At 42.9% G+C, this 22,574-nt stretch overlaps 2 protein-coding genes across 3 annotated transcripts in view; one reads left to right on the top strand and one right to left on the bottom strand.

Annotated features, from left to right (window-relative positions):
• Positions 1–75: 75 nt before the first annotated feature.
• pkma (pyruvate kinase M1/2a) lies at positions 76–22,051 on the bottom strand. Of its 2 annotated transcripts, none has more exons than XM_080730440.1 (11): positions 22,029–22,051; positions 11,568–11,752; positions 10,678–10,769; positions 9,016–9,147; positions 7,885–8,071; positions 6,838–7,108; positions 6,341–6,491; positions 5,900–6,052; positions 4,130–4,296; positions 2,144–2,325; positions 76–1,534 (listed from the first exon to the last, which is right to left on the bottom strand). In XM_080730440.1, the coding sequence occupies exons 2-11, from the start codon at positions 11,722–11,724 to the stop codon at positions 1,428–1,430; spliced, it is 1,599 nt and encodes a 532-aa protein (XP_080586566.1). In that variant the 5' UTR covers positions 11,725–11,752; positions 22,029–22,051; the 3' UTR covers positions 76–1,427. The 2 variants fall into 2 exon arrangements, with proteins under 2 accessions (XP_080586566.1, XP_080586565.1); XM_080730439.1 differs by lacking the exon at positions 4,130–4,296 and adding an exon at positions 3,493–3,659.
• The window catches only part of LOC308288651 (protein mono-ADP-ribosyltransferase PARP6), a gene marked incomplete at both ends in the record, with an annotated part of 51,290 nt that continues 47,259 nt past the window's right edge, over positions 18,544–22,574 (top strand). Inside the window, one exon of the mRNA XM_080730122.1 lies at positions 18,544–18,558. Within this exon, the coding sequence (XP_080586248.1) occupies positions 18,544–18,558 (15 nt within the window). The remainder of the gene's footprint in view (positions 18,559–22,574) is intronic.

The raw sequence follows: 22,574 nt of genomic DNA, 5'->3' as shown, positions 1-22,574 counted from the left end.
ATGTACTACTAGACCCATAATTAATAGAAATTGCATTAAAGACACATTCAGGAAATAAGTGCTCATCTCTTTTATTGATGGAAATCCAGACAGATCAGTACACCACATTTTAAGTATTGTATTACCCTTTACATGTTAGACCTCACAGCCTCGCGTGATAATCAAAAGCAGGTGGACAGTTAAGACACAGCTTTGTCACTGACAAGACCGAGAGAGAAAGAGAGCGATGATAGCAAGGATAAGGAGGATGAGAAGGGGGTTCGCTCCATAATCCACTCAGGTTGAAGAGGGACAGGGTTACATCCTTGCAATCGCACACCCTCTCTGGTCCTTAAAGAAAGACCCTAAAAGTGCTCATTCATAACAATCAACTTTAATGAACCATAGAACATGTAGCTCTTAAACTTGGGATATTTTCCTAATGTAAATAGATGTAAAGGGCTTTCGAATACTTCTCTCACAACAGAAAAATAAAATGAGTAACTGCACTGAAAGACCTCTGTAATACACAGACATCCAAAACTAACATTTCTCTAGAGTTAGACAAAATATAAGTAGTGTTGGATGCCCAGCAAACACAAAAACAAACAATCCACATTCACAAAAAGTCAACTATAATACAGAAGAACGTAACATTGTCTACAGTAGATTGGGAGTGCAACACTTACAAGATATACTCTTAAAATACAGTGAAAGCTGGTATAAGAGAACCACATACATACTTAGACAGCCATTATTGACCATATTCACACTGGAATGGGGAAACCCGACCATAAGAACAAAATGAACAAACAAAATGGCTGCTGCGTGAATATAGTCAATAGGGCTCGGTTTGGTAGAGCGACAGAGGAGACCAGAGGCAGGGCCCCATGAGGAGCCCTTTGATGCATTTAAGCCACCACTTTGTTCGCTTTGTAGGCAGAGAGGAGTGTGTTCGGTAAACAAAACATAAATGTTTTAAAGTTTTACAGTTACAGAAGTGCAGGTGCCATCCTCGCCAGGTCTCCCCCACCAACTCCACCTAAACAGACGGCCTGTTCACAAGCATACATCTGGTCTGTCTTGTTTTATTTGGAATAATACACGTGTTTGAGTAGATATAGCAATTTTGTGATGATGAAATGGGTGTACAAAAACTGAAGATTGGGTTCAGTAGAGAGAATGATAAGTGAGAGGATTAGCAACGACACTTAGCTGGAATTGTGTTCGGACTAGCAGCCACCACCTGCAGCCCTTGGGGGTGAAAGAAGCTGGACAATTTTGTTGCTGCACTATTGCCTAAACGTGGTTGGAGGTCTGGAGTCTGTAAGCCCTGCCGGTGGGATGAGAGGGCAGAGTGTGGTGGTGTGGATGGGGGATACAGGGGTGGTGGTTATGAAAGACAGATAGGGGGACGATCAGCGGGGGGCTGCCCGGTCGGCAGAGTTTCATTGCACGGGTACCACGCGCATGGTGTTGGTGTAGCCAGAGCCAGGACGCCAGCCAGTCAGCACAATGACCACATCTCCCGCCTTGAAGAAACCACGTGCTTTGCCTAGAGATGCGATTTAAAAACAACAATGTTTAGCGGACAGACAAGTGTACTGAGACAAATTGCAAGGTTGGAGTAAGCGACACAAATCGATGACAACCAACAACAGGGTCAAAAGTGGTTGAGTAATTAGAGTTCTCAGAGAAATAAAAGTACAGTATATGCTACCAAGTAGCTAGGACAGCAAGTAGACATCACACCTAACAAATATAAATAACATTTAGTTTGTTGACACAAGAAATATCAGGATTGCTCACGTAAAGGTGTGATTCTCAGCATTCAGTTTATGTCAGGTACTGCATGATAGGGTTTCTGTTGCAGTTCATACTACACATTTAGACCCTCTACCTCGGTTTGGTAGAGGCAAGATTATTTTTTGTCTTTTGGTTCCTTTGATTATTTAGGTTTAAGTAGCTCATGACATGTCAATATACTTTTGTTTATTGGTTCCTGTAGCTACAGGACTTTAATGAACCATTAAAAAGGCTGAGAATACTTTGTCGCTGTTGGTTTCTTGGGAGCTGCTGGGAAGAGAGGGGTCTCACTCATGACGCACCAGTTTTCCCCTACAGTAGGTCGGGTTGTAACACATTGTCAAATATCAAGTCTCACCCATTTCCATGGCGAAGTTGACCCGCAGGTCGACGTCCTCTGCCCACACGTCATGGGCTGGCTTGTTGTATAAGACGGGGAAGATGCCACGGTACAAGTGGGCCTGGCGGGCCGTCTGGGCGTTACGGGTCACGGCGATGATGGGGGCACGGGGCCTGTACCTGGAGATCAGGTGGGCGGACCTGCACAATGACAAAACAAAACAACTTGGTACTCGAGACTGACTTAAAATCTTTTCTGCAGCCGTTTGAATGTTATAATTCAACTACCGATTTAATTTTTAAATAATGAACGGGACAATTTGATTTGACATATTGATTATAATGATTAGTAGAACACAGGCTAAGACAAATCCCGAGGACAAATACTAAGGATTTCATTCCAGTGTCAGATATACAACTACACACAAGGCAGCTCAGTGACAAAATAGATATACTGGTGAAAGGCTGAGGTTGATTTTGAGTGTATAACGTTAACTGACACCTACAGTATCAATGATTATTGGAGATCTTAAATATTCTGCTTTAAAACTGGCCAATGTAAACATCAAACATACTGTAATATTGATGAATAGTGTTTTATCTTGTTTAATACACATTTCTTGGTGAGAATAATATCACTGACTTTCTGTAAAGACATGACATAGGAATACTGATGATATAAACATAAAACCCATGTGCATGTAAACACCATCACTGTAGACTTCTGCCACCCAAACTAAAGTGTTATGCCTGCTGCGTTCACACTGGTGGCGACAAAAGCTATAGCTACAAAAAAAAAAAAGTGTTGCTCAAGCCACAGTTTACATTAAAAGGATGGGGTTAAATATCACAGGGAAATGACTGATGCCAAGTGTTTTGAGTTCTTCCTTTTGGTGGGAAGAGAGAAGGGGAGTGAAAGTGGTGAAACAAAACATGATTGATTAAGGCTTCATCGGAGCACTGAAAAAGCAGTCCAGCACAACTTATTTTTTGTAGCGTGTGTTGGTGCCATTTTGTAGCTTCGTCGCCGCTAGTCTGAACTCTGCAATACTCTACCTGGTACTAGAATACTGTACATCTCTTGCCACTGTGAGTCTCAGACTGTTCACACCACCAAGATGCTGCAAGATACTTCTCACTTAAACCACCCTGTGTAGTGCTGCACTTCACACACACACACACACTCTCTCTCAATCAATCAAGGGGGGACCACATCCGATATCATGCAGGTAAATTTCTCCATGCTAATGGTGGGATAAAAGAGGAGTCGGGGGTGGACAGGCATGCATCTGTGAGCACCTTACCTCCTGAGGTCGAGGTCCCATCCTCCTCACCTCTCTCCATCTGCCCAACCTTCCATCTCCTTACCTGCCGGTCTTGGTTAGAAGGATAATGGCACTGGCGCTGCATTTGAAGGAGGACTCAACGGCTCCTACGGCCACAGCCTCCGAAGGGTCTCTAGTCAGTTTGCTGCTTCGCCTCAGCTCCTCAAAAAGCTGCCTGTGGTAGGTGGCTGCCTCCGCCTCCCGTGCAATCTGAGCATGTGCACGTGTGATGGACCCGAGGAAGGGAGGGAAGGGTAGGGTAGGCAGGGTAGCAGCGAGTTACACTCAGACACACCACCACAACACACTGGAGTCACTCACTGGGAGGGAATGAAAACTGCTTAAGATAGCCTACTGGACATGCAATGTATTTATGAAAGACAAGATACTGAGCATGGCAGTGTGATATGGTTTAGCCTGAAGTCCAGAGAGTTAAGGTGCAAAATTACTCTTAGAAAATACATACTGCTATTGTACAACAACAGTGTCACAACTCTGGTGACAAATCTTTTTAGGTTTGGATTAAATTGACCCAATAGTCAATCTAAGCAGTTTGGCATTCCCTTCCAGTTAAGTCAATTGGTCCCTATCTGTCCCTACTCTCTCCACCTCACAAGACCCTCAGGTCTCTGCATTTGTGTCCTCCGGGACCAGCTAGCTGTGTGAGCCTGACTGCCTACCTTCCAGAGCCAGTGAGCACAATGAAGGCAGAGGCTAAGATCTTAAAGGAGGCCTCGACGGAGCCGATAGCGATAGCCTCGGCAGGATCAGTGGTGTTTGGGGCGCCGCGGCGCAGGTCCTCGAACAGCTGGCGATGGAACACGGCCGCCTCGGCCTCACGAGCGATCTAGCACAGGCGAGGAGCAAGATGCCACACACCAGGCAAAAAACCCCACACCAGGCACACAAATAGTGAGAAAGGACAGAAGAGAGGTGGAGGAATGGTGGAAAAGTGAAGATGTAGGAGAAAGGATAGATGAGGAGGGAGAAGGTGGAATGGGGGAATGTGAAAATATAGGAGAAAGAACAGATGGGAAGAGGTGTAGATCGACAACAGGTAGACAAGAGGTGGAAATAGATGGTGGTTTTAGTATAGAATACAGTTAGTGGGACAAAACAGAAAACCATTAAATGTATTAAACATGACTATTTCACTGGTTTGGTAATGTATGTATTTAGGACAGGTATAAAAGAAAATGCTGGTTGGACTTTTTAAAATGGCAATTTCATTGCCGCAACGACTTTCTAAAACATGCCATCCAATTTGATTTTGTTCAGACTGGATGACAGTAAAAGTGATTGCAATAAAGCAGACAACTGAAGCCAATGTGGAGTCATGTCATGCCGCACAAACTGCATGCAAAGTCGATTCAGTCGAGGAAACAAGTGAAAAGATTTAGAAAGAAAAGGTACCGAAAGGATAAACAAAATGTTAGATAATGACTTAACCCATTTAGACTATATATTGAATTTCTGAAAAGTTTTGGACATGAGGTTCCCACCCGACAACCAGTAATAGTAGGGTCCACTTGTACACTCAAGTTACAGACCTGTTATGGTCATTCAGGGCTCTCTTTATGTGTTTCAGGTAATATCATGGTCCGCTCATTGTGTATGTTTGAGGCTTTTATTTTCTTTTTTTGGCAAAAATGTCCCCACAAGCCAATATGACCAATATGGCCTTGGGTCTAAATGGTTAAGATAGAAGGATAACCAAAATGTTAGAAAATGACATCAGATAGAATGAAAGTAGACAAGCAGCTTAGAAGCGGGTTAATCTAGAATTAGATAAGAGTACACTATACTGTATATACACATCCCTATAGATTTGTGTGACAACATGGATAGCATGGCTTCAGATCCATACTGATGAAACAGTGGTTTCAGTTGCAACACATGCTGCCGAGGCCAGGATGCATAATGCCGAGTCACTCCTGCATGATGCAACCAGGATGACTGCAGGAATAGCAAGGAGCCCAATACAGTAGAGGTTAGGAGGACATGCCTGAGCAAAGGGGCTATTGTAGCATAAGCCACATTATCCCTCCATGCAAATTCAGCTTCTTGAAACCGAACCATCATTGACTGTTAGTAAGGTTGTAAAAAATAAAGTTTACAAATTGCTGACCCTGTCAAAATAAAAATAAAAGCATACGATGACGGCCACAAAGACAGTATACTGTAAAAGGAAGCTAGTGCATGCAAATCCACTTCAGTGTCCATGACTAATGGAAGATCAACATCAACAATAACGTCCGCACTCTGGTTAGATGCTACACTTATTGCATTTTATGTTCCGATCAAATCGATCTTCATTCTTGAAGAATACAGATTTGATTGAAACGTTGAATGCAATAAGTGTAACCAGTTGTTGACAATAAAAACCCACAATGAGCTGATTGAGATGAATTAAAAGTTACAAAAGGAATGGGGTGGGATCTGTCACTCACCATGTGCTGTGTGCGTACTGCCTCGAGGGGGTAGTCTCCCTTTGCGGTCTCTCCACTCAGCATAATGCAGTCAGCTCCATCCAGCACGGCGTTTGCTACGTCGCTGCCCTCTGCGCGGGTGGGCCTGGGCTTCTTGATCATGCTCTCCAACATCTGTGGTTTGGCAGTGAGGAGAGATGTTGACCAAGTTTCACGTATGCTTTGTTAAATATTTTATGTATTGTCTGGTGCTTTTTCACGTACAGAAAGATACTTAAGATGAACTATGCATAGTCGCTAGCATCCTGGGACACCAGGGACAGATATTCTCACAATTGTGAGCTTGTATATTGGCAAATATCAAGAGATTTGGTGTAGAGGGAAAATAAGCAGGACCAAGTATTTTATAGTCTCATTAATTATTCAAACACTGAAGCATGTGGTCATTACTACTGAACAGACCTGTGTGGCACAGGTGATTGGCTTGCCGGCTTTGTTGCAGCGGCCAATCATCATCTTCTGCGCCAGGAACACCTTCTCTGTTGGGATCTCAATACCCAGGTCACCACGGGCAACCATGATGCCGTCGCTAGCCTCCATGATTTCATCGAACCTGCAGATGAGGTGTAGAAGGTTTTATGAAGGGTCTCAAAACAAGACGTAAATAACAAAGATAGAAATAGGCCTGTTGGGGAGCAGGGGGTGGTGTTGTCTGCTCTTAGATTTTGCCAATATAAATAGGTGCAGGATTGGGTATGAAACACAGTGATTCTGTAAGTCCACCATACACTGCTGGAACTTTCTGGAGCTGTCGGAGAAGCCAATTTAACAAAATGTCTGAGATGAAAGGCGTACATTTAAAAATACCATACGCCACATCTGCTCCAGCCAACCTCGACTCCCTCTGTGGCATTGAGGAGTTGTTATATCATGTCCTGTGTATTGGTAAACAAGCATACCTGCGCACTCCCTCATGGTTCTCCAGCTTGCTGATGATCTTGATGTTCTTGCCCTTCTCCCCCAACACGGCTCTGACTTCAGCGACATCTGCGGCCTTGCGGATGAAAGAGGCAAAGACCATATCCACTCCCTGCTCCAAGCCAAACTTCAGGTCTGTGATGTCCTTTTCTGAGACGGCAGGCAGGTCCACAGCAGCTCCAGGGAGGTTCACTCCCTTCTTACTGCCCAAGGTGCCTCCGTTCTCAATCTCACACATCAGGTAGTCATTGCCTATTAAAAAATAAATAAAAAACGAAAATTCCACCTTCATAGACTCACACATAACAGTAGATATTTTATCATCAATTCAGTAACAATCAATGTATTCCAGGAGATTTTGTATTTAATGGACTTCAAAATTCATCCACAGCCACTTAAGCCTTGAAAATAGCAGATCTATAAGCTTGCATTAAATGTAAACCTTTTTGTGCAAGTGGTTAATGCAACAAGTGCATTTATGACTATTGAGGCTACAGTGGGCATACACATTGATTTAGCTCTTGCTATACGTGAAACAGAGTCTCAAAATAAACCCTTGGTCTTTCATTTTGAACACTAAAACCTGACATATGGTTCATGTTTCAGATTGTTAATCTTACATTAGGCCAATTAACCACAGGAGTCAGGACACCATCAGATTGTTAATCTTACATTAGGCCAATTAACCACAGGACACCATCAGATTGTTAATCTTACATTAGGCCAATTAACGACAGGACACCATCAAACACCAAAATTGCACCAGAAATGCAAGGTAAGCCAAATGTGTTTAAGGGACAGTGTGGATGTATCCTTTAAAAGGACAAGTCTGAAAATGTGTTTTTTTGTTGTTGTTGTTATTATTATGATTACAATTTGGTACATTGGGTTGATGTGAAGTAAATGTTGATCAGAATGATAACTCTATTTAAAAATAAATGGATTTCTTAAAAATCTCTGGATTTTAATCATTTCCTTTATGGTTTGGAGAAAGCTCAAGTGGGTCTTGGTCACTTTCCAACACTTACCTATCTCCTGGACCTGAAGGGACATGAGTCCATCATCAATGTAGATCTTGCTGCCGATCTCCACCACATTGCCGATGTTCTTGTAGTCCAGCCAGAGGACCTCATCACTGCAGTTATCCTGATATTGGTCATCCCACGTCAGCTTGATTATGTTTCCCTTCTTCAGCTCCACTTCAGCTGTTCCACTCTGTTACATCAGCAACACAGTTTATGTTGATAAGACAGTGAACAGACTCAGAGAGACAGTGAAAAGGTGGGATTAAGCTACCAACAGTCATTGTTGGTGGTGTGATTTGAAGAATTACATTTAAGCATCTTTTAAATCTTGAATAAGGCGAAGTGGAAAATAACCATTACAGACAGTGAAGTGTCATATGTACTAAAAGAAATGCATTTTTGCAAGTAAACATGAACTTTGTACTAGTTTCAAATTTCCAGCATAACTCGAGTTTTCAAAACAATACTGGTGTTTTGCAAACATGGGCTAGCCGCTAGGTCAACCAGCCACTGTGGCCATCATATTGATTATGACATTTCCTCTGAATTCATTCAACAGTGATGGGACATCAGTAAACTACTGCCATAATTGCAAACGGATAAACTCAAATTAAAGCGTGGCAGCTACAGTACTTTCATCTGATTTTACCTTGTGGGATTATAAAGATATCCATCTATAAAGAGATGTATAGTCCAAATGTTTAGAAATTGTAACCAATAACCATGATTAAATATTCAAATGAGGGCCGTTTCACTGGTGAAGGCTCTATAGTCCAAATGATTAGAAATTGTAACCAATAACCATGATTAAATATTCAAATGAGGATTGTTTCACTGTTGAAGGCTCTATAGGTGCCAATGTTTTAAGCACTAAAATCTAGAAAACACTTCCGGTTCCCTAGCCTATGTTTAATTGGTAAGATGCCTGAAATAAGGTCTGTGGTTAACACAATCTTAAGCTTACTACATACAATTTGTCAGTAAATTCCCCACTTGTGAATTTTGAAGGTGGTTGCTATCTGTGGTTAAATTCACATCTTCAGGGACATTTCATGGTTCAAAGAGGTCAAAGTGACCCAGGGTTCCATGCACTTTAAGCATATGAGGGGAGGGCCAATGCCACAGAGAACTTACGCCTGCGATGAGTCCAGTCCTGATCTCAGGACCCTTGGTGTCCAGGGCAATGCCAATGGGTCTGTAGTGGATGCTGCCAGGACCAAAGCTCTCACATGCCTCACGGATATTCTTGATGGTGTCACGATGGTACTGTATAACAGAAAAAGGTTCAAGGGACATTAATGCTTTAGGAAGTTATGCAAACATTTAATGACTTCAAAGAGGCTTCAAGAGGTGTCAACTGAGCAAGGCTCACTGCTGAAGAGGCTGTTGATATGGATACAGAAGCTTAAACCATAATCTAAATAAGGGGTGCTATGAATCTGACCACAGAGATAACTTACAGTGAGAAGTGTGTTGTTCAACAACAATTAAACAGGGCAGCATCAAACCTGTATAAACTTTTAACCTTTCTAACTCCCCAAATCATGGCACAGAAATTGGAATGCACCTTGTATTGTGTTTGTGATAAAAAAATTGCCTGTGCACATGAAACTATGATTTTGCTGCTGCCACTTTATACAGTATATGCTGGATATGTTTTCCACCAGCACAAGAAGCATTTATCTCTTTTATAGTGCCATTTATCCATTGCCCTTTTGTTAAAATCATGCACCTTATGTAAGTAAGACTACGTATCGGATTCTACTGTGCGTTCCTGTTATGTTCCTTTGTGCTCTATTCTTTCACTTTTAAAATTATTCCTGCTACTGTGAATGTTGAGACCTTGGACCAAAAATATTTCTACCACTGTTTTACATCTATAATCGTCAAGTTGATTCGGATAGCGTTTCTGCTAACTAAAGAGGCGGTAGTATAGGGCAGGGCAATTAGAAGATAAGGCATATCCGCAAACTAGCAACGATAGTCATAAACATGTTTCATGGTCTCAAGTCAGAATTGCAGAATATAGGGCCAGTCTAAACGTCAGTCCTTCTTGAATAGCTCGAAACTAAACAAACATTTTTGCTTTATATGCTAATAAGAACAATAAGCCAATACTTTGTTTAGAGAGCAAATCAAGTACAATGACTGGGAAACATGGTCTAGCTATTAATTAGCTACTTTACCGTTTATTTGCACACTTCTTTAGTTTCTGAATCAAACTCAAGATTCTACTACTATACAATACTCTATATCATTCATTTGAGTTTGATGATTCCATTAAGCATGTTCTTCTCATGAAACAAACATTACATCCGTTTCACTGACAGTAAATGATTTATCGTCGTTCAGTAATTTCGCAAAGATAGTGCCCCTTTTCGGCTTTATAATTAGTTGCACTACAATGACATGATTATTCAGATGTGAAAACTAAATCTTAGGACAACTTTGCTCTGACAGTCAAGGACCCTTCAGGCAGTGAACAAATTAAAATAATTAGTCATCAATAATTTGGTAGAAAACACATTTACAGACGATTGTACATGTTTTCTAACAACTTGTGGTCCATGTGTTACCTATCACACCCAAAGAGGATCTGTATGCTATCAGTAAACCACACGATTACTGCAAGACTTAAAAAAGCATTTCTGATAAAGCATGTCTAGTTCTAGCTTCTGTGGAATTATCAGCAGTGTGGAATTATCAGCCCAGTTGGTCTGTAAACAGACTGCTTGGCTGAAAGTATCTACACATGTAGTTTCACAATAGGGACAATGTTAACAAGACAGTGCTAACCTCATGTGTGCCATGGGAGAAGTTCAAGCGAGCAATATTCATTCCAGACTTGATCATCTCCTTCAGCATCTCCACTGAGCGAGAGGCAGGCCCTGGAAGAAGGGATAATAAACAATTATTTTTGTGTTTTATTTAATCTGTTGCGTTAAAGGTGATACACCATGAAATTTCACTTCTCCTATTTTAAAACCTTTTTTGGGGTCCCACTAGCACCTTCTATCCTCACAAAGTCCCATTTCTGACCGTTGTGTCTTTCTCTAGTTTTGGGAAGGCGGAGGTTAAAAGCATCCCACAGGTTCTCAAAACAGGCTGTCCAGATTTGCTGCCGTCGCTGACGTCATTGACGGCCGTTTTTGAAGAAAAAAAATTTTTTTTTCAAAAAAAATTTTTTTTTTTCAAAAAGATTTTGGACGGGTGGCGCAGTTCAGGCCAAAGGTGGTACTGCAGCTGAAAATGCTCTGAGAGCCATTCAAAATGAGGGAGGCTCTCTATTCAGGAGTGGTAATTTAGCCTCAAACCTTTTGAAAAAGGTTTTTGGGACATAAACAATATGACATAAATACTTTTTAAATGCATGGTGTAGCACCTTTAATTCAATCAGTGCTTAGGAGTATGTGGCTAGAAGTACTCACTGGTTTAATTACAGTTGTTGACTACATAAAGTAGTCACAAGTTCAGTCCAAAACTATGTTTATTAAAACAAGCAAAACAGGGGGATTATGCTTTTGTTCTTTTTAGCACTACACAATAAAAATTATTGCAGTAAATGTGTGTAACAGATTTTACGGTCTGCAAATTTTACTGCCTGTGTTAAATATTTTGTGTAAGCTATGTCCACCTGCAATTCTGTCTACTCAGTTCATTTGCAAGCATTTTGTGCTACCACCCACCGATAGTGCAGATGATGCCAGTGTTGCGGGCAGTGGTGGGCTCAGAGTCGATGTCCAGAAGGCACAAGTGTTCCAGAAAGGTGTCGGCCATGGCAGCATTAAGCTGCTGGGTCTGGATGAAGGCAGAGCCCATGTCTACCGTCTTTGAATGAGGCATAGCAATCACGCGTACAGCCGCAGAATTCCTGTAATCCAAAAGACAAAGGATTGTGTGAGGAGATGTGGTCAGACGATTCTCGTCTGTTGGTGCCGGCCTGGCACCCGACTAAAACCAGAATATATCAGCCAAAGTGTCATCATCTACTGTAAGTTAAAGATTATTATTTTATTTTTTTAATAATAGGATCTCGTGACTAGTGAGTAATGACAGTTTATTTGCCAAGTGGCTGGTAGAGCAGGTGATCTTTAAGCCCAAAATTGCAAATCTACAAGCTCACACGCATTGTGGCCACGTGTCTTTTCAGTGTGTGCCACTGCGAGTAAACAAGTACAAATTAGGGGTAACAGTCACAGTACAAACCTACTAGCTTGATGACTCAAAGTTATATTACACCACCTGCTGGTTTGAATTTGTTCCTCACAGGGCTTTTCATGTGCCTATTGCAAACGGCACATGTTCTGTACACCGATGCTGACATGAAAGGTGACATGAAAAAGGGCCAGTAGGTCATTTAGATAAGACTTTATTAGGCAGCAGTGATAACTAATCATGCTGTGGGTACCATGTATGGAAATTATAAACTTAAGATCAAGATAAATAAAAGATTAAGATAAAATCGTATCAACCCAACTTGTACGACAATGCTGTACTGTGAGCTATTCTGTGCAACGTTATATGAGGTTTGCGCAATCATCGGTTTACACTGGAGAACGTTCTGATAAAGGTCAACATAAAAACGTAAGTATGCAAATCTTCCAATCCTGAACACAACTGTCAATAGTTCAGTTAGGCAATAAAGACATGAATATTTCATCGCACTACAGAGTTAACATGCTGAGACACATACTGCCCAATCCCACCTCATTGAGATGCTGTGAGCAGCACACAGCTTATGGTGCTAGCGGTACACATTGTACATTCTGCTCTCCCCTCCTTGCCCTCCCCTACCCAGAGCAGTCGCCCATGGCAACCGTACCATCACATAAAACACCTACAGGCCCAGCATTTCATCTCGTCCCCCACAGAACCATTTCATATACTGTACATAATATTCATATTTCAGGTAATCTATGACATGCCTGCTGTCCCTTTTCCTCCTCAATTTCCTCAGTCATTCAAGCCTGTTTCCTACCTATGTGCTCAGCCTATTGTAATAGCGCGGCACTGGTTACCTAAAATCCTGAGACAATGTCACAATACTGGCTGGGCAGTACAAAGTGCAGGCAGTTACGGCACTGTGCAAAGCTCAATACAAACTTCCTCTTTTAATATCCGGTTAATCTCGGACAGATTTACAGCCATGCACTCTGCATCAACCCTGCATGATGGGACATGATGGCAGGCTAAAACAAACAGCCAGTGAGAAAAGGCTTGTTTGCCTAGCATGCCACATCTCTCTGTCTGATGGTCATGAGGAATGTTTGCACGCTGCACTGCTTCCCTCTATGGTGGGAGACTCTGATTTCTGTCATTACATAACATAGCCCAGTTTGTGGGTTTTTTTAGGCTTGGTTGGGGAGATTGGATTAAGATGACCACGTGTCAGTGTTTGTATCAAGACAACCAAGTGTACACAAGATATTAACTGGCACAGTTCTGTTGCCATGGCCATTGACCATGTTCCAAATTCCCTTCAATGTAGTAAAAGGCAGACTAAAATACTTGCTGGTCAGACTCAGGGAAAGCAACAAATTTGTTAGGTTAACCTCAACAGCAGTCTAGTAAATCAGTTTTTGGACTGAGAATCAGGATGCTTTGAAAATGTTCTCAAAGAAATGTGAAACCAGACTTGGATCAACTGAAAGCCACCACCAGGCCTCAATCCAAACCACCCAGCAGGGGAGATTGGGTCACTAAATTATACATTGTCTGTTATGTGTACAGAGTACAGACACTCTCACTGATTGCTTCTTTGACACGCCACTTTCCAAAACGTTTCCTCTGCTCCATTCAATTTCAGGACAGACCTAGAATGTAGTGGCGAATAGCCTAATAGCCGGGGACCCACAAGCCCAAAAGCTCAAGGAATAGGGTAGGACATGTGATTTTCTGCCGTACTTTTTATTTCTGTTTTATCTATTAGTTTGGTCATTAAGGTCCACAGAATGATAGGCCTGATCTACCGGAAACATCGCGAAAAAAAGTTATGGCCATTTGTATATTCACTGTCCCATTGACTCCACTAGAAATATTTAAAAAATAAAATAAATGTGCTTTAAGTAGCATGTGAGGGGTCAAACTAGGGGTTCTTCATGATTCTGAATCCATTTCAAGCATTTGTTTTGCATGAAAAACATTTCTTGGGTTAACTTTCAGCAGCCCAAAACTGTGAAAAGTGGAAAAAACTTTAAGGTAATGACTCATCACTTTTCACAGTTTTGAGGGGCTGAAATCTAGCCCAAGGAATGTTTTTCATGCTAAACAAATGATTGCAATGGATTCAGGATCCTGAAAACCCCCCAGTTTGACCCCTCACATGCTAATTAAAGCAGACTTCTTTTCCTTTTTTAAATATTTCTAGTGGAGTCAATGGGACAGTGAATATACAAATCGCCATAACTTTTTTTCGCGATGTTTCCAGCAGAGCAGGCCTCTCATTCTGTGGACCTTAATGACCAAACTAATAGATAAAACAGAAATAAAAGTACGGCAGAAAATCACATGTGCCCTCCCATTTTGGGAGGGCACATAGACACAGGGGGAGAAGACGACAGCCTCCACACGGCCTCTCCTGCAAGTAACGAGAAATGGTGAGAGACCAGCTTGTGAAACCAATGTCGCCACCCAATCATTATCACAAGGAGTGTTCTGGATATCCCCGAACAAGCAGGTTCTGCTGTTTCTTTGCCTTGACTTCAATAACGACACTAAGATCTTACACAGGCTTTAAGTGAAGCAGACAGTATAAAACCCTAGAACAGTGAACTCTAAATATTTCCTACTGCAAATTGGCAATGTGTGCCTACTGCCTAGTGCTCACGACATCCTGGGTACAATGCATCATGGCAGGGGATTCCAGACAGCATCCGCTGCACAGCCAATAGGCTTCTCCACAGGCAACAGTTGAATGGTGATGTAAGAGTGAGTAAGCAAGCAGCACACTGCTGTACGTGAGCACGGTCACATAATCCTATACTGCACACAGCGCAGCAGAGACCACACAAGGATGGGAGGGGTGTGAGCCCTACAATGATGCAGAGCCCATGCGGATGGCTGCAAAGGAAGACTGCAGAGTGAACAGGAACCAGTCTCAGTCTGTCTTCAGCAGTTTGGCTGCTAGTGCGATTTACGATTGGATTTGATAGATTAGCATTTCCATCATCCTCATCAATTCAATTTGGCCAATAACTTAATCATTTCATGGAAGAAAAGGAGCAAGCAGCATCAATGTTCTAAAAAAGGATAAAGAAAAAATACTTAAGTAGTGGTGAATTGCAAATCCTATTGCTGATGCTTGTTGACTTATCTTAATGTTATTTTACTAGATATGTTATTTTATTAGATTTGCGTGCTGTGTGCAACAGCGCTATGAATTTGGACAATCAGAATATGACAATTGAAGTAGATTGATTTCTGGTAACTGCCTGTTTCTGGTAACAGCCTGTTTTTGTTGCCCGCCTATCCAGTAAGAGTTTTATCATTGCTGGTCATAATCACAAGGCTGTGAAAGACCCAAATTTCAAATTACCTGATCCTACACCTAACTTAAGCCTGTGTAGGGGGACGAGTCTTTACACTCTTCATGATGTCTTCCAACAATCACTTAAGCCAGATGATGCCATCACCTTGAGCTATCACAACATTTGTTAGACAAAACACAGCCCTTTGGAGGACCAGTGAACACAGTTGGGTGGCAGTGAGTGGCACCTAACAGGTGTGTGTGTGTGTGTGTGTGTGTGTGTGTGTGTGTGTGTGTGTGTGTGTGTGTGCGTGCGTACGTGCATGCGCGCGTGCGGTTAATCCAACCAACCCAAGCCCTCAGGTTGTTATGAAAGATAATATTCACATAGCTGATCAACATACCCAACAGAGATGGATCCCAGGGGCTAACCTTTGGGACAGTCAGTCATTGAAGTGCAACGAGTACAGGCCACAGGCAGGTTTGGCACCAGCAGTAGCCACAGTAACCCTGACACAGATGCAGGGCTAACTTTAGAGCAAGACTGCTAATAATCCCTTCCAATCCCTACCCAGCAAAAGCACATCACACTGTAGCTCCACACACTGACTGGCCCCTCAGCACCCATTGTTTTGATTGCCACTGACTGTCTTTGTATACAACAAGTTCTCCAATCTGCGATTGACTAAAAGAAGCTCACAAACATCGTGAAAGTGCAAGCATGTCCACAAAATGCCAGCATCTAGGCAGAGCCGAGTTACACAACAACATATGGTAATATTAACTTTCCATTAACAGCTAGCTGCCCACCATGACAGGCTAATCCACATCGGTGACGGCAGAGTTAAGTCCTTTATTACCCCACTCACCCACTTATGGGTTATGGCCTGCTGCAGGTTATGACGCCAGTACGTACCCCCGGTGGGTCTTCCATCTTATTGGGATGAAGACGCACGTAGCTGCCACCGACCTCCACAGCGACGCCGGCCCCAGCGTGCTGTAGCCTCCGACACTACCACTGAATGAAGCCCTCCCCTCTGCAGCAGTAGCACAGATACCGCGCCTGACAGGAGAAGCTGAAACGGTGAGCGTGCAAATGCATGCCTCGGCCAGGGGATCAGGAGGAGTAAATCCCTTCAGGTGGGATGAAGAAGGCCACAAACGGACCCCTCTGTGTCCAAGCAGCCGCCATACCCTCATGCCGGACATACGAGTGACCTTCTGAGCTGCTGGTAGAGCTTTCCCCCACTGAGCACCACCACAGCCATGTTACACCAATTTAGGACAGCTAAGGTCATACACCCCCACCCCACAGCTGACGAACAGAGAGCATGGACTAATAATAACTAGCAAACTGAGCTGGCTTGCCTTGTACACAACCAATGCTCGGACTGTACGATGGAGTATATGCAGGCAAGTCTACACTACTATGGCATACCATGCATGCATAGCATAACACTCTGTAATGTATTAGACTTGCAACTTGTGTTCTAGGTCAGGAGTCTTCAACAGGAGGTCCGGGACACCTAGGGGGTCCTCAAGAGTTACTACAGGAGGGCCACCAAATGTTTGTGCGATTTAAATGAACCACTTGAACCCTAGCATTCCTTTTCTGATGGGAACATCGAAAAATTACAAAAATAGCAGATTGCGTTGTGAGTTTGTAGATCTGCCATTTTCGGCAAAGAGGTTTGGTGTAGCTGTGTAAGGAAGTACAAGTATTGAGGGTTTAAGTGGTTAACCGTCTGAAAATACAAAATGAATCCACCAAAAATAAGTCAATGACAATATCTACGAAAAGTATGAAAAAGTGTAAAAGTGTAATCTGAACACAATGGACCAATCCCCAATCACATACACATAGGGCTGGGTTCGGTAACCGCCGTACCGCCGTATCGCGGTATACCGCGGCCTACCGCGGTGTCAGGGTCCTTACCGCGGTCAAAAAAGACAAAAAAATAGGCTATTTTTATTGAGAACGAGCGAGTTTTAAAACGGGGGAGAAGCGAGGACCGCATGCGCTCCATGCCGCTCTGCTCTGGGCCGTGTACCACACGTTGGAAGCCGCCCACATACGTCACTCACACACACACAGTGCACGCAGGGCAGTAGAGTACGGAGCACAACTCTATGACGGAGCAGCAATGCAGCATATACTTTCTCTGTAATCCACTCGACACAAGGATGTTAATACATACCTTGTGTTGTGGCATATCTTTTTTTATTCATACGGATTACTGGCGGAGCGCGGGCCGCGTGGACAAAACCGAAAATGAAACTATTTTACTTTCTCCAGCTCCACCGCGTCGCACGTTGTGCTCCGTCCAGCGGCGCGTCGGCGATTTTATAACCTTTTCTGTCAAGTCTTGTAACTAAAACCTGTATATAGCAGCACTCAATCACTGTGATTTGTGATTTGAGAGTTGAGACGTGACGTGAGTTTACAGAATCACTGTACACGATCTGACTACCCTTCCTCTTCTGGTTTGTTCACATAGCTGTTTGTGTCTGAAAAGCCCAAGTAGCTAGCCTACGTTACTATGGTAACCCGACAGTGCAGATCTAAAAGCTCAGAACGCATCGCGGATGCGATGTGGTGTGAGCTTGTAGATCTGCTCCTTTGAAAGCCAGACCCGCTGTGCTGTACGGAGAAGTATATCTCGGGCAGTCAGGCTGTGTCGCCTCTCCACTGTGGAGAGGCGACTTTTGGGAAGATGATTGCAATATTTTGGCTTATCGCCGAACCTTAATTAATAGATACGGGGGTGCGGTAATTACCGCAGTACCGGCGGTAAATGGGAAGACGGTAATCGCGGTAACAAAATGTCCATACCGCCCCAGGCCTACATACACACCCATTGTAACTGTTACAATGGGTGTGTATGTGATTGGGGATTGGTCCATTGTATAAACCATGTAGTGGGGGTCCGTGTGTCTCCCTCTCTCTTACTAAAGGGTCCTTGGTCTGAAAAATATAAGAACCCTGGTGTAGGTTATATAGACAGACATTTTGCTTGTCAAATTTGTCCACTGCACATTTAAGTATCATAAAGCATACATACATTTATAGGATGAGTGAGGGAACTGCCCCAATCCACCCCAAAGGGAAAGGACTGGAGTGCCTAAATCTGGCAGGGTCACTTCAACTCTCTAGCTCCGGTCCACAGTAACACTTAGGTTAGCATTAATCAGCAAACATGGAGCTGCATCAGGTAGGGAGGGGGTTACATGGGAACAATGACAGCTGCATCCAGCCTAGCTCTGGTCCATAGCGTTAGTGGAGTTCTCCCTAACGCTATGTTCCTCTACCTCCGTATTCCTTGGCAAAACCGGAAAACCCCCGCCGTCTGGTCCAAAAATAACAAAAACTGTTTCGCCCCATATCAAACCAAACGTATCAGTGGACAGTTGAAAGCTTACTCTACTTAGTGGACGAGGTCTGAGCCCCCCACCACACGATTAAAATACATTTCTAGGGCAAAATGAAAAATATTCCACCGGATGGAGACGCTTTTCCTGGTTTTTACGAAACAGCGCTTCCAACGTCGCAGAGTTGAATAACACCCAGTGAGACTAATGCTCTGTGTAATTCGGTCCTCTGACCTGCGCGGCAGTAGTGAGTTGGCACCTTGATGGCGACGACAAATAGTGAAAAACGAGAAGAAATGGAGTCTCCATCCGGTAGAATATTTTTCATTTTGCCCTAGAAATGTATTTTAATCATGTGGTGGGGGCACAGCCCGCTTCCACTAAGTAGAGTAAGCTTTCAACTGTCCACCGATACATTTGGTTTGATGAGGGGCGAAACAGTTTTTGTTATTTTCGGACCAGACGGCGGGGTTTTCCGGTTTTGCCAAGAAATATGGAGGTAGAGGAACATAGTGTTAGGGAGAATTCCACTAACACTATGGACCAGAGCTACATCCAGCCTAGCCTACTGCACAAACATCACCTGTGGTCATCCCTGCCACTAGAGCATGTCAAATCAATCAATGTCAAGTCTGTCATCTAGGTCAGTGGATGCCGTTATAGCACAGAATTCAATTGCCACTTTCATTGCAGCCTTTTACTTGGCACCATTATTCAGAGCAATTTGCAATGAGTCAGCAGCACATGGAGATGTCACGTTGTCTTGCTCAGACATCTTGAAAGACCGACTTGTCACCGTCACATTATTTCAATTTTGGTTTAGTTGCCTAGCCACCTGCCAAAGAGTCCACAAGTACTGTAATTGTTAGTAAGAAGACACGTTTACATTAGTTCAGTAAAAAGTGGCCATGAAGTTGGGTAACATTAATGGACTTATGATATGACTAATGGATTATATATTTGCAGACTTGGAGATGTGACAGTTTCTGGTCAAATAGTTTCTGGACAATATCCCTGAGTGTTCGGAGGGGCCGCCCCCCACCCACCGAGTCATGCTTCCTGTCTTGTAATCCTGTACATTTCCATTCAGAGTGAATCGTGGTGATATCTGTTCATCTAGGTTGGGCCTCTTAAACCTATACAGTATGTTATGCACCACGAGGGACCCAGTGTATCCCTGCATGACTGTAACACTACCATTGATTTTACTGAGCCTGGCTCCCAAGATGACACTAAATTTACTCGGTACTTTCTTTGGCTGAAAGGTTACAAAAACCCTGGGTGAAACCCAAGACATGGACTGAATAAGCCCAATTATGCAATATATAGCTTAATCTCATTAAGCATTCTTTATCTATTCACACAGGTTGAGCACAGCCCTGACCAACTCCCTGACTCAAAAATAGTCACTAATCACTTGACACAATGAACTAACAGTCACCCTCTGGGAAAGGCCACCATTTTGTCAACATAGGAGTCAGGACCATCAGCCAAAGTCTATTATACAATGAACAATGGGCTGGGCACCTGCAGATTTTTGTTAGACCAGCGGCAAATACAACATTGAACATAGCTGACAGGCAAGACACATGATCTGACTACATTAGACTTAGTAAAATAGGCATAAAGTAGTTAGCTTAACTTGTGTCTGTTTTCAGTTTTGCCTAATAGCTGTATACATGTTAATCTGACACATGGTGTAGATTGTAGATAGTATTTAGACCAAACCTTGCACAGGATTTGAGCTGACAACAAGTCATCTTAAGTATTGTGTGGTTCGTGCAAATTTCCGAACTCTCGTTCGGTCCAATGCTTTTCAGAAGTCCCGAGGGATATCATTTAATGGTAGAAAAGGACCTTTTGACCGAAAACGGCGGTTTCAGTCGAAGTATGGAGAGGCCTTAAGTGGGGTCAGTCGAGGAGATCTTGTTATAAAATCTGAAGAACTACAGATGGGAAGCAGACAGTAGCCACATTATCTACACTGTCTGCAGGCACTGAGGCACTCAAGATGACATGTGCCAGACTGCCTGTGTCATTCAGTGTGCGTTTAACCAGGGTGGTGGCCTGGTGGGACAGTCACTGCAGCAAGTTGAAGTCACTGCAGTCAAAAAGATTAGGCAACAATGTGCAAACTTAAGATCAACTTGATCTAAAATGAGTTTAGCAAAGGATGTAGGTTCATCAACACAGCTAATTCAACACACAATGTTTGCAAGTGGTGATGATGATAGGACAAAAAGGAATAAAATGATACAAGCAGGTAACTAACATGCCACCTGTACTGTTACATTAATATTAATGTGGGTACATGGAGTCAATGCAGACCTTGAAATAGGACATTCTGTGCAATGATGAGTACTTTCTACTTTTGATAGTTTAAGTACATTTTGAGGCCAATACTTCTGTAGTTTTACGTAAATTTAGAATTCCAGACTTTCATTTTTAACAGTATTATATTGCAGAATTGTTACTTTCACATCAGGACATCAGTATGAATGAATGAAATGACACAAGCTGGTAACTAACTAACATGCCACATCATGTTACATTAATATTAACGTGGGTACACGGTGTGTCACTGCGTCAGTGCCAGTCGATGCGCCAGCAGTCACGTTTCTCCTCTTTTCTGCGTCACATTTTCCTGAACCGGAGAACCGCACGTTGTGCACGAGCCAAACGCCAGCCAATGGGAGTCACAAGCTCTGCACGGGACCACACCCACAACCAGGAAGCGACTCGCACACAGAATGTAACGTGATTATAACACTACACGCACCAAACTAATAACTTAAGCATGTCCTACGTGAGAGTTATCTTAACTTTCACATATTACAGTCAAAACTCATGAATATGGTTAGAAAACGAGGCTAAAACACAATTCATCCCCGAGGCATCATCATGGCTCAGTCGCTCAGATGCATTCATCCATCTGACTGTAACAGCAGCTTCCTGCTGTTATAAAACCCGACGCTGTTTCATAGAAAAGACATCCTTCACAGCTCAGATTATAAGTTTGTGATAAACGCAGTTCACACAGCGTTGGGTTAATTATTACGACTGCAAATATATTAAGAACGGCGGTTATATTAGAAACGTTATCTTGCCACCCAGCCGGTCACCGGCTGCTGGTGGTTCTTTTTTCATAGCTCGTCTCTTATAACTTACCAGTCTGGTTAAAGTACCCTGTTTTAGTATAAAAAGGACATAAAACAAGAAAACACACAGCAGTTACAACTTGAGTGTGCCACAAGCTTCTATCGGTATATAGGCTAGTGTAATGTGGTCTTCTTCGTTGTAGAGAGATACTCACCTTATCCCTAGTAGACACACAGACAGACTGATGCTGAACGTTTACAGCCAGCAGAGACAGTTCAAGGTGATCTCTCGCTCTCGCCGGAACTCGTTTTTATTCAGATCACACAAGAACACATACCCATCCGAGAAAATATAGGTCCGTGCGAACAGGTCTTGACAGACACCTTTTTTTTACAGGGCTTTTGCTTGAGAACGAATACGTTTTAAATGTGGAATAATTAAAGTCATTCGACCTGTAAAGTGCTGGAACCGTTTATTTTAACAACGAAAGGCAGAGAAATCGTGATAAGGCAGATCGGAGGAGGGATATGTAGTGTTTTCTGGTAGTATTGCTGGGGACCAATCAGAGAGCAAGAAAGCATCTCCAGAGAGGCGTGATGGAGCGACCATGTGACCGTGGAGAGGAGGAGGATGCATGCAGTAGAAGATTTTCATCCGTTTGAGTAGAGCACTGTTGCCATGTCTTCTTATTATAAGCTACCTTTGCCTTGTTGTTATGGCTATTAAATTGCAAATAAATTCAAGCGCTCCATCATTCAGA

Source organism: Nannobrachium achirus, assembly GCF_963921795.1.
Source record: "Nannobrachium achirus genome assembly, chromosome: 7".
In the NCBI taxonomy this organism is placed as follows: domain Eukaryota; kingdom Metazoa; phylum Chordata; class Actinopteri; order Myctophiformes; family Myctophidae; genus Nannobrachium; species Nannobrachium achirus.
The sequence above is the reverse complement of the archived record's forward strand: the minus strand, read 5'-3'. Positions and strand labels throughout refer to the sequence as shown.

Bases quoted from the DNA above. Each gene is read 5' to 3' on its own strand.
- pkma (XM_080730440.1), bottom strand. From the start codon at position 11,724: ATGCCTCATTCAAAGACGGTAGACATGGGCTCTGCCTTCATCCAGACC. The intron at 8,072-9,015 runs GTAAGTTCTCTG...CTGATGTAACAG, and splicing joins GGACTGGACTCATCGCAGGC to AGTGGAACAGCTGAAGTGGA. The intron at 6,053-6,340 runs GTCTGTTCAGTA...GCCAAACCACAG, and splicing joins CAATCACCTGTGCCACACAG to ATGTTGGAGAGCATGATCAA.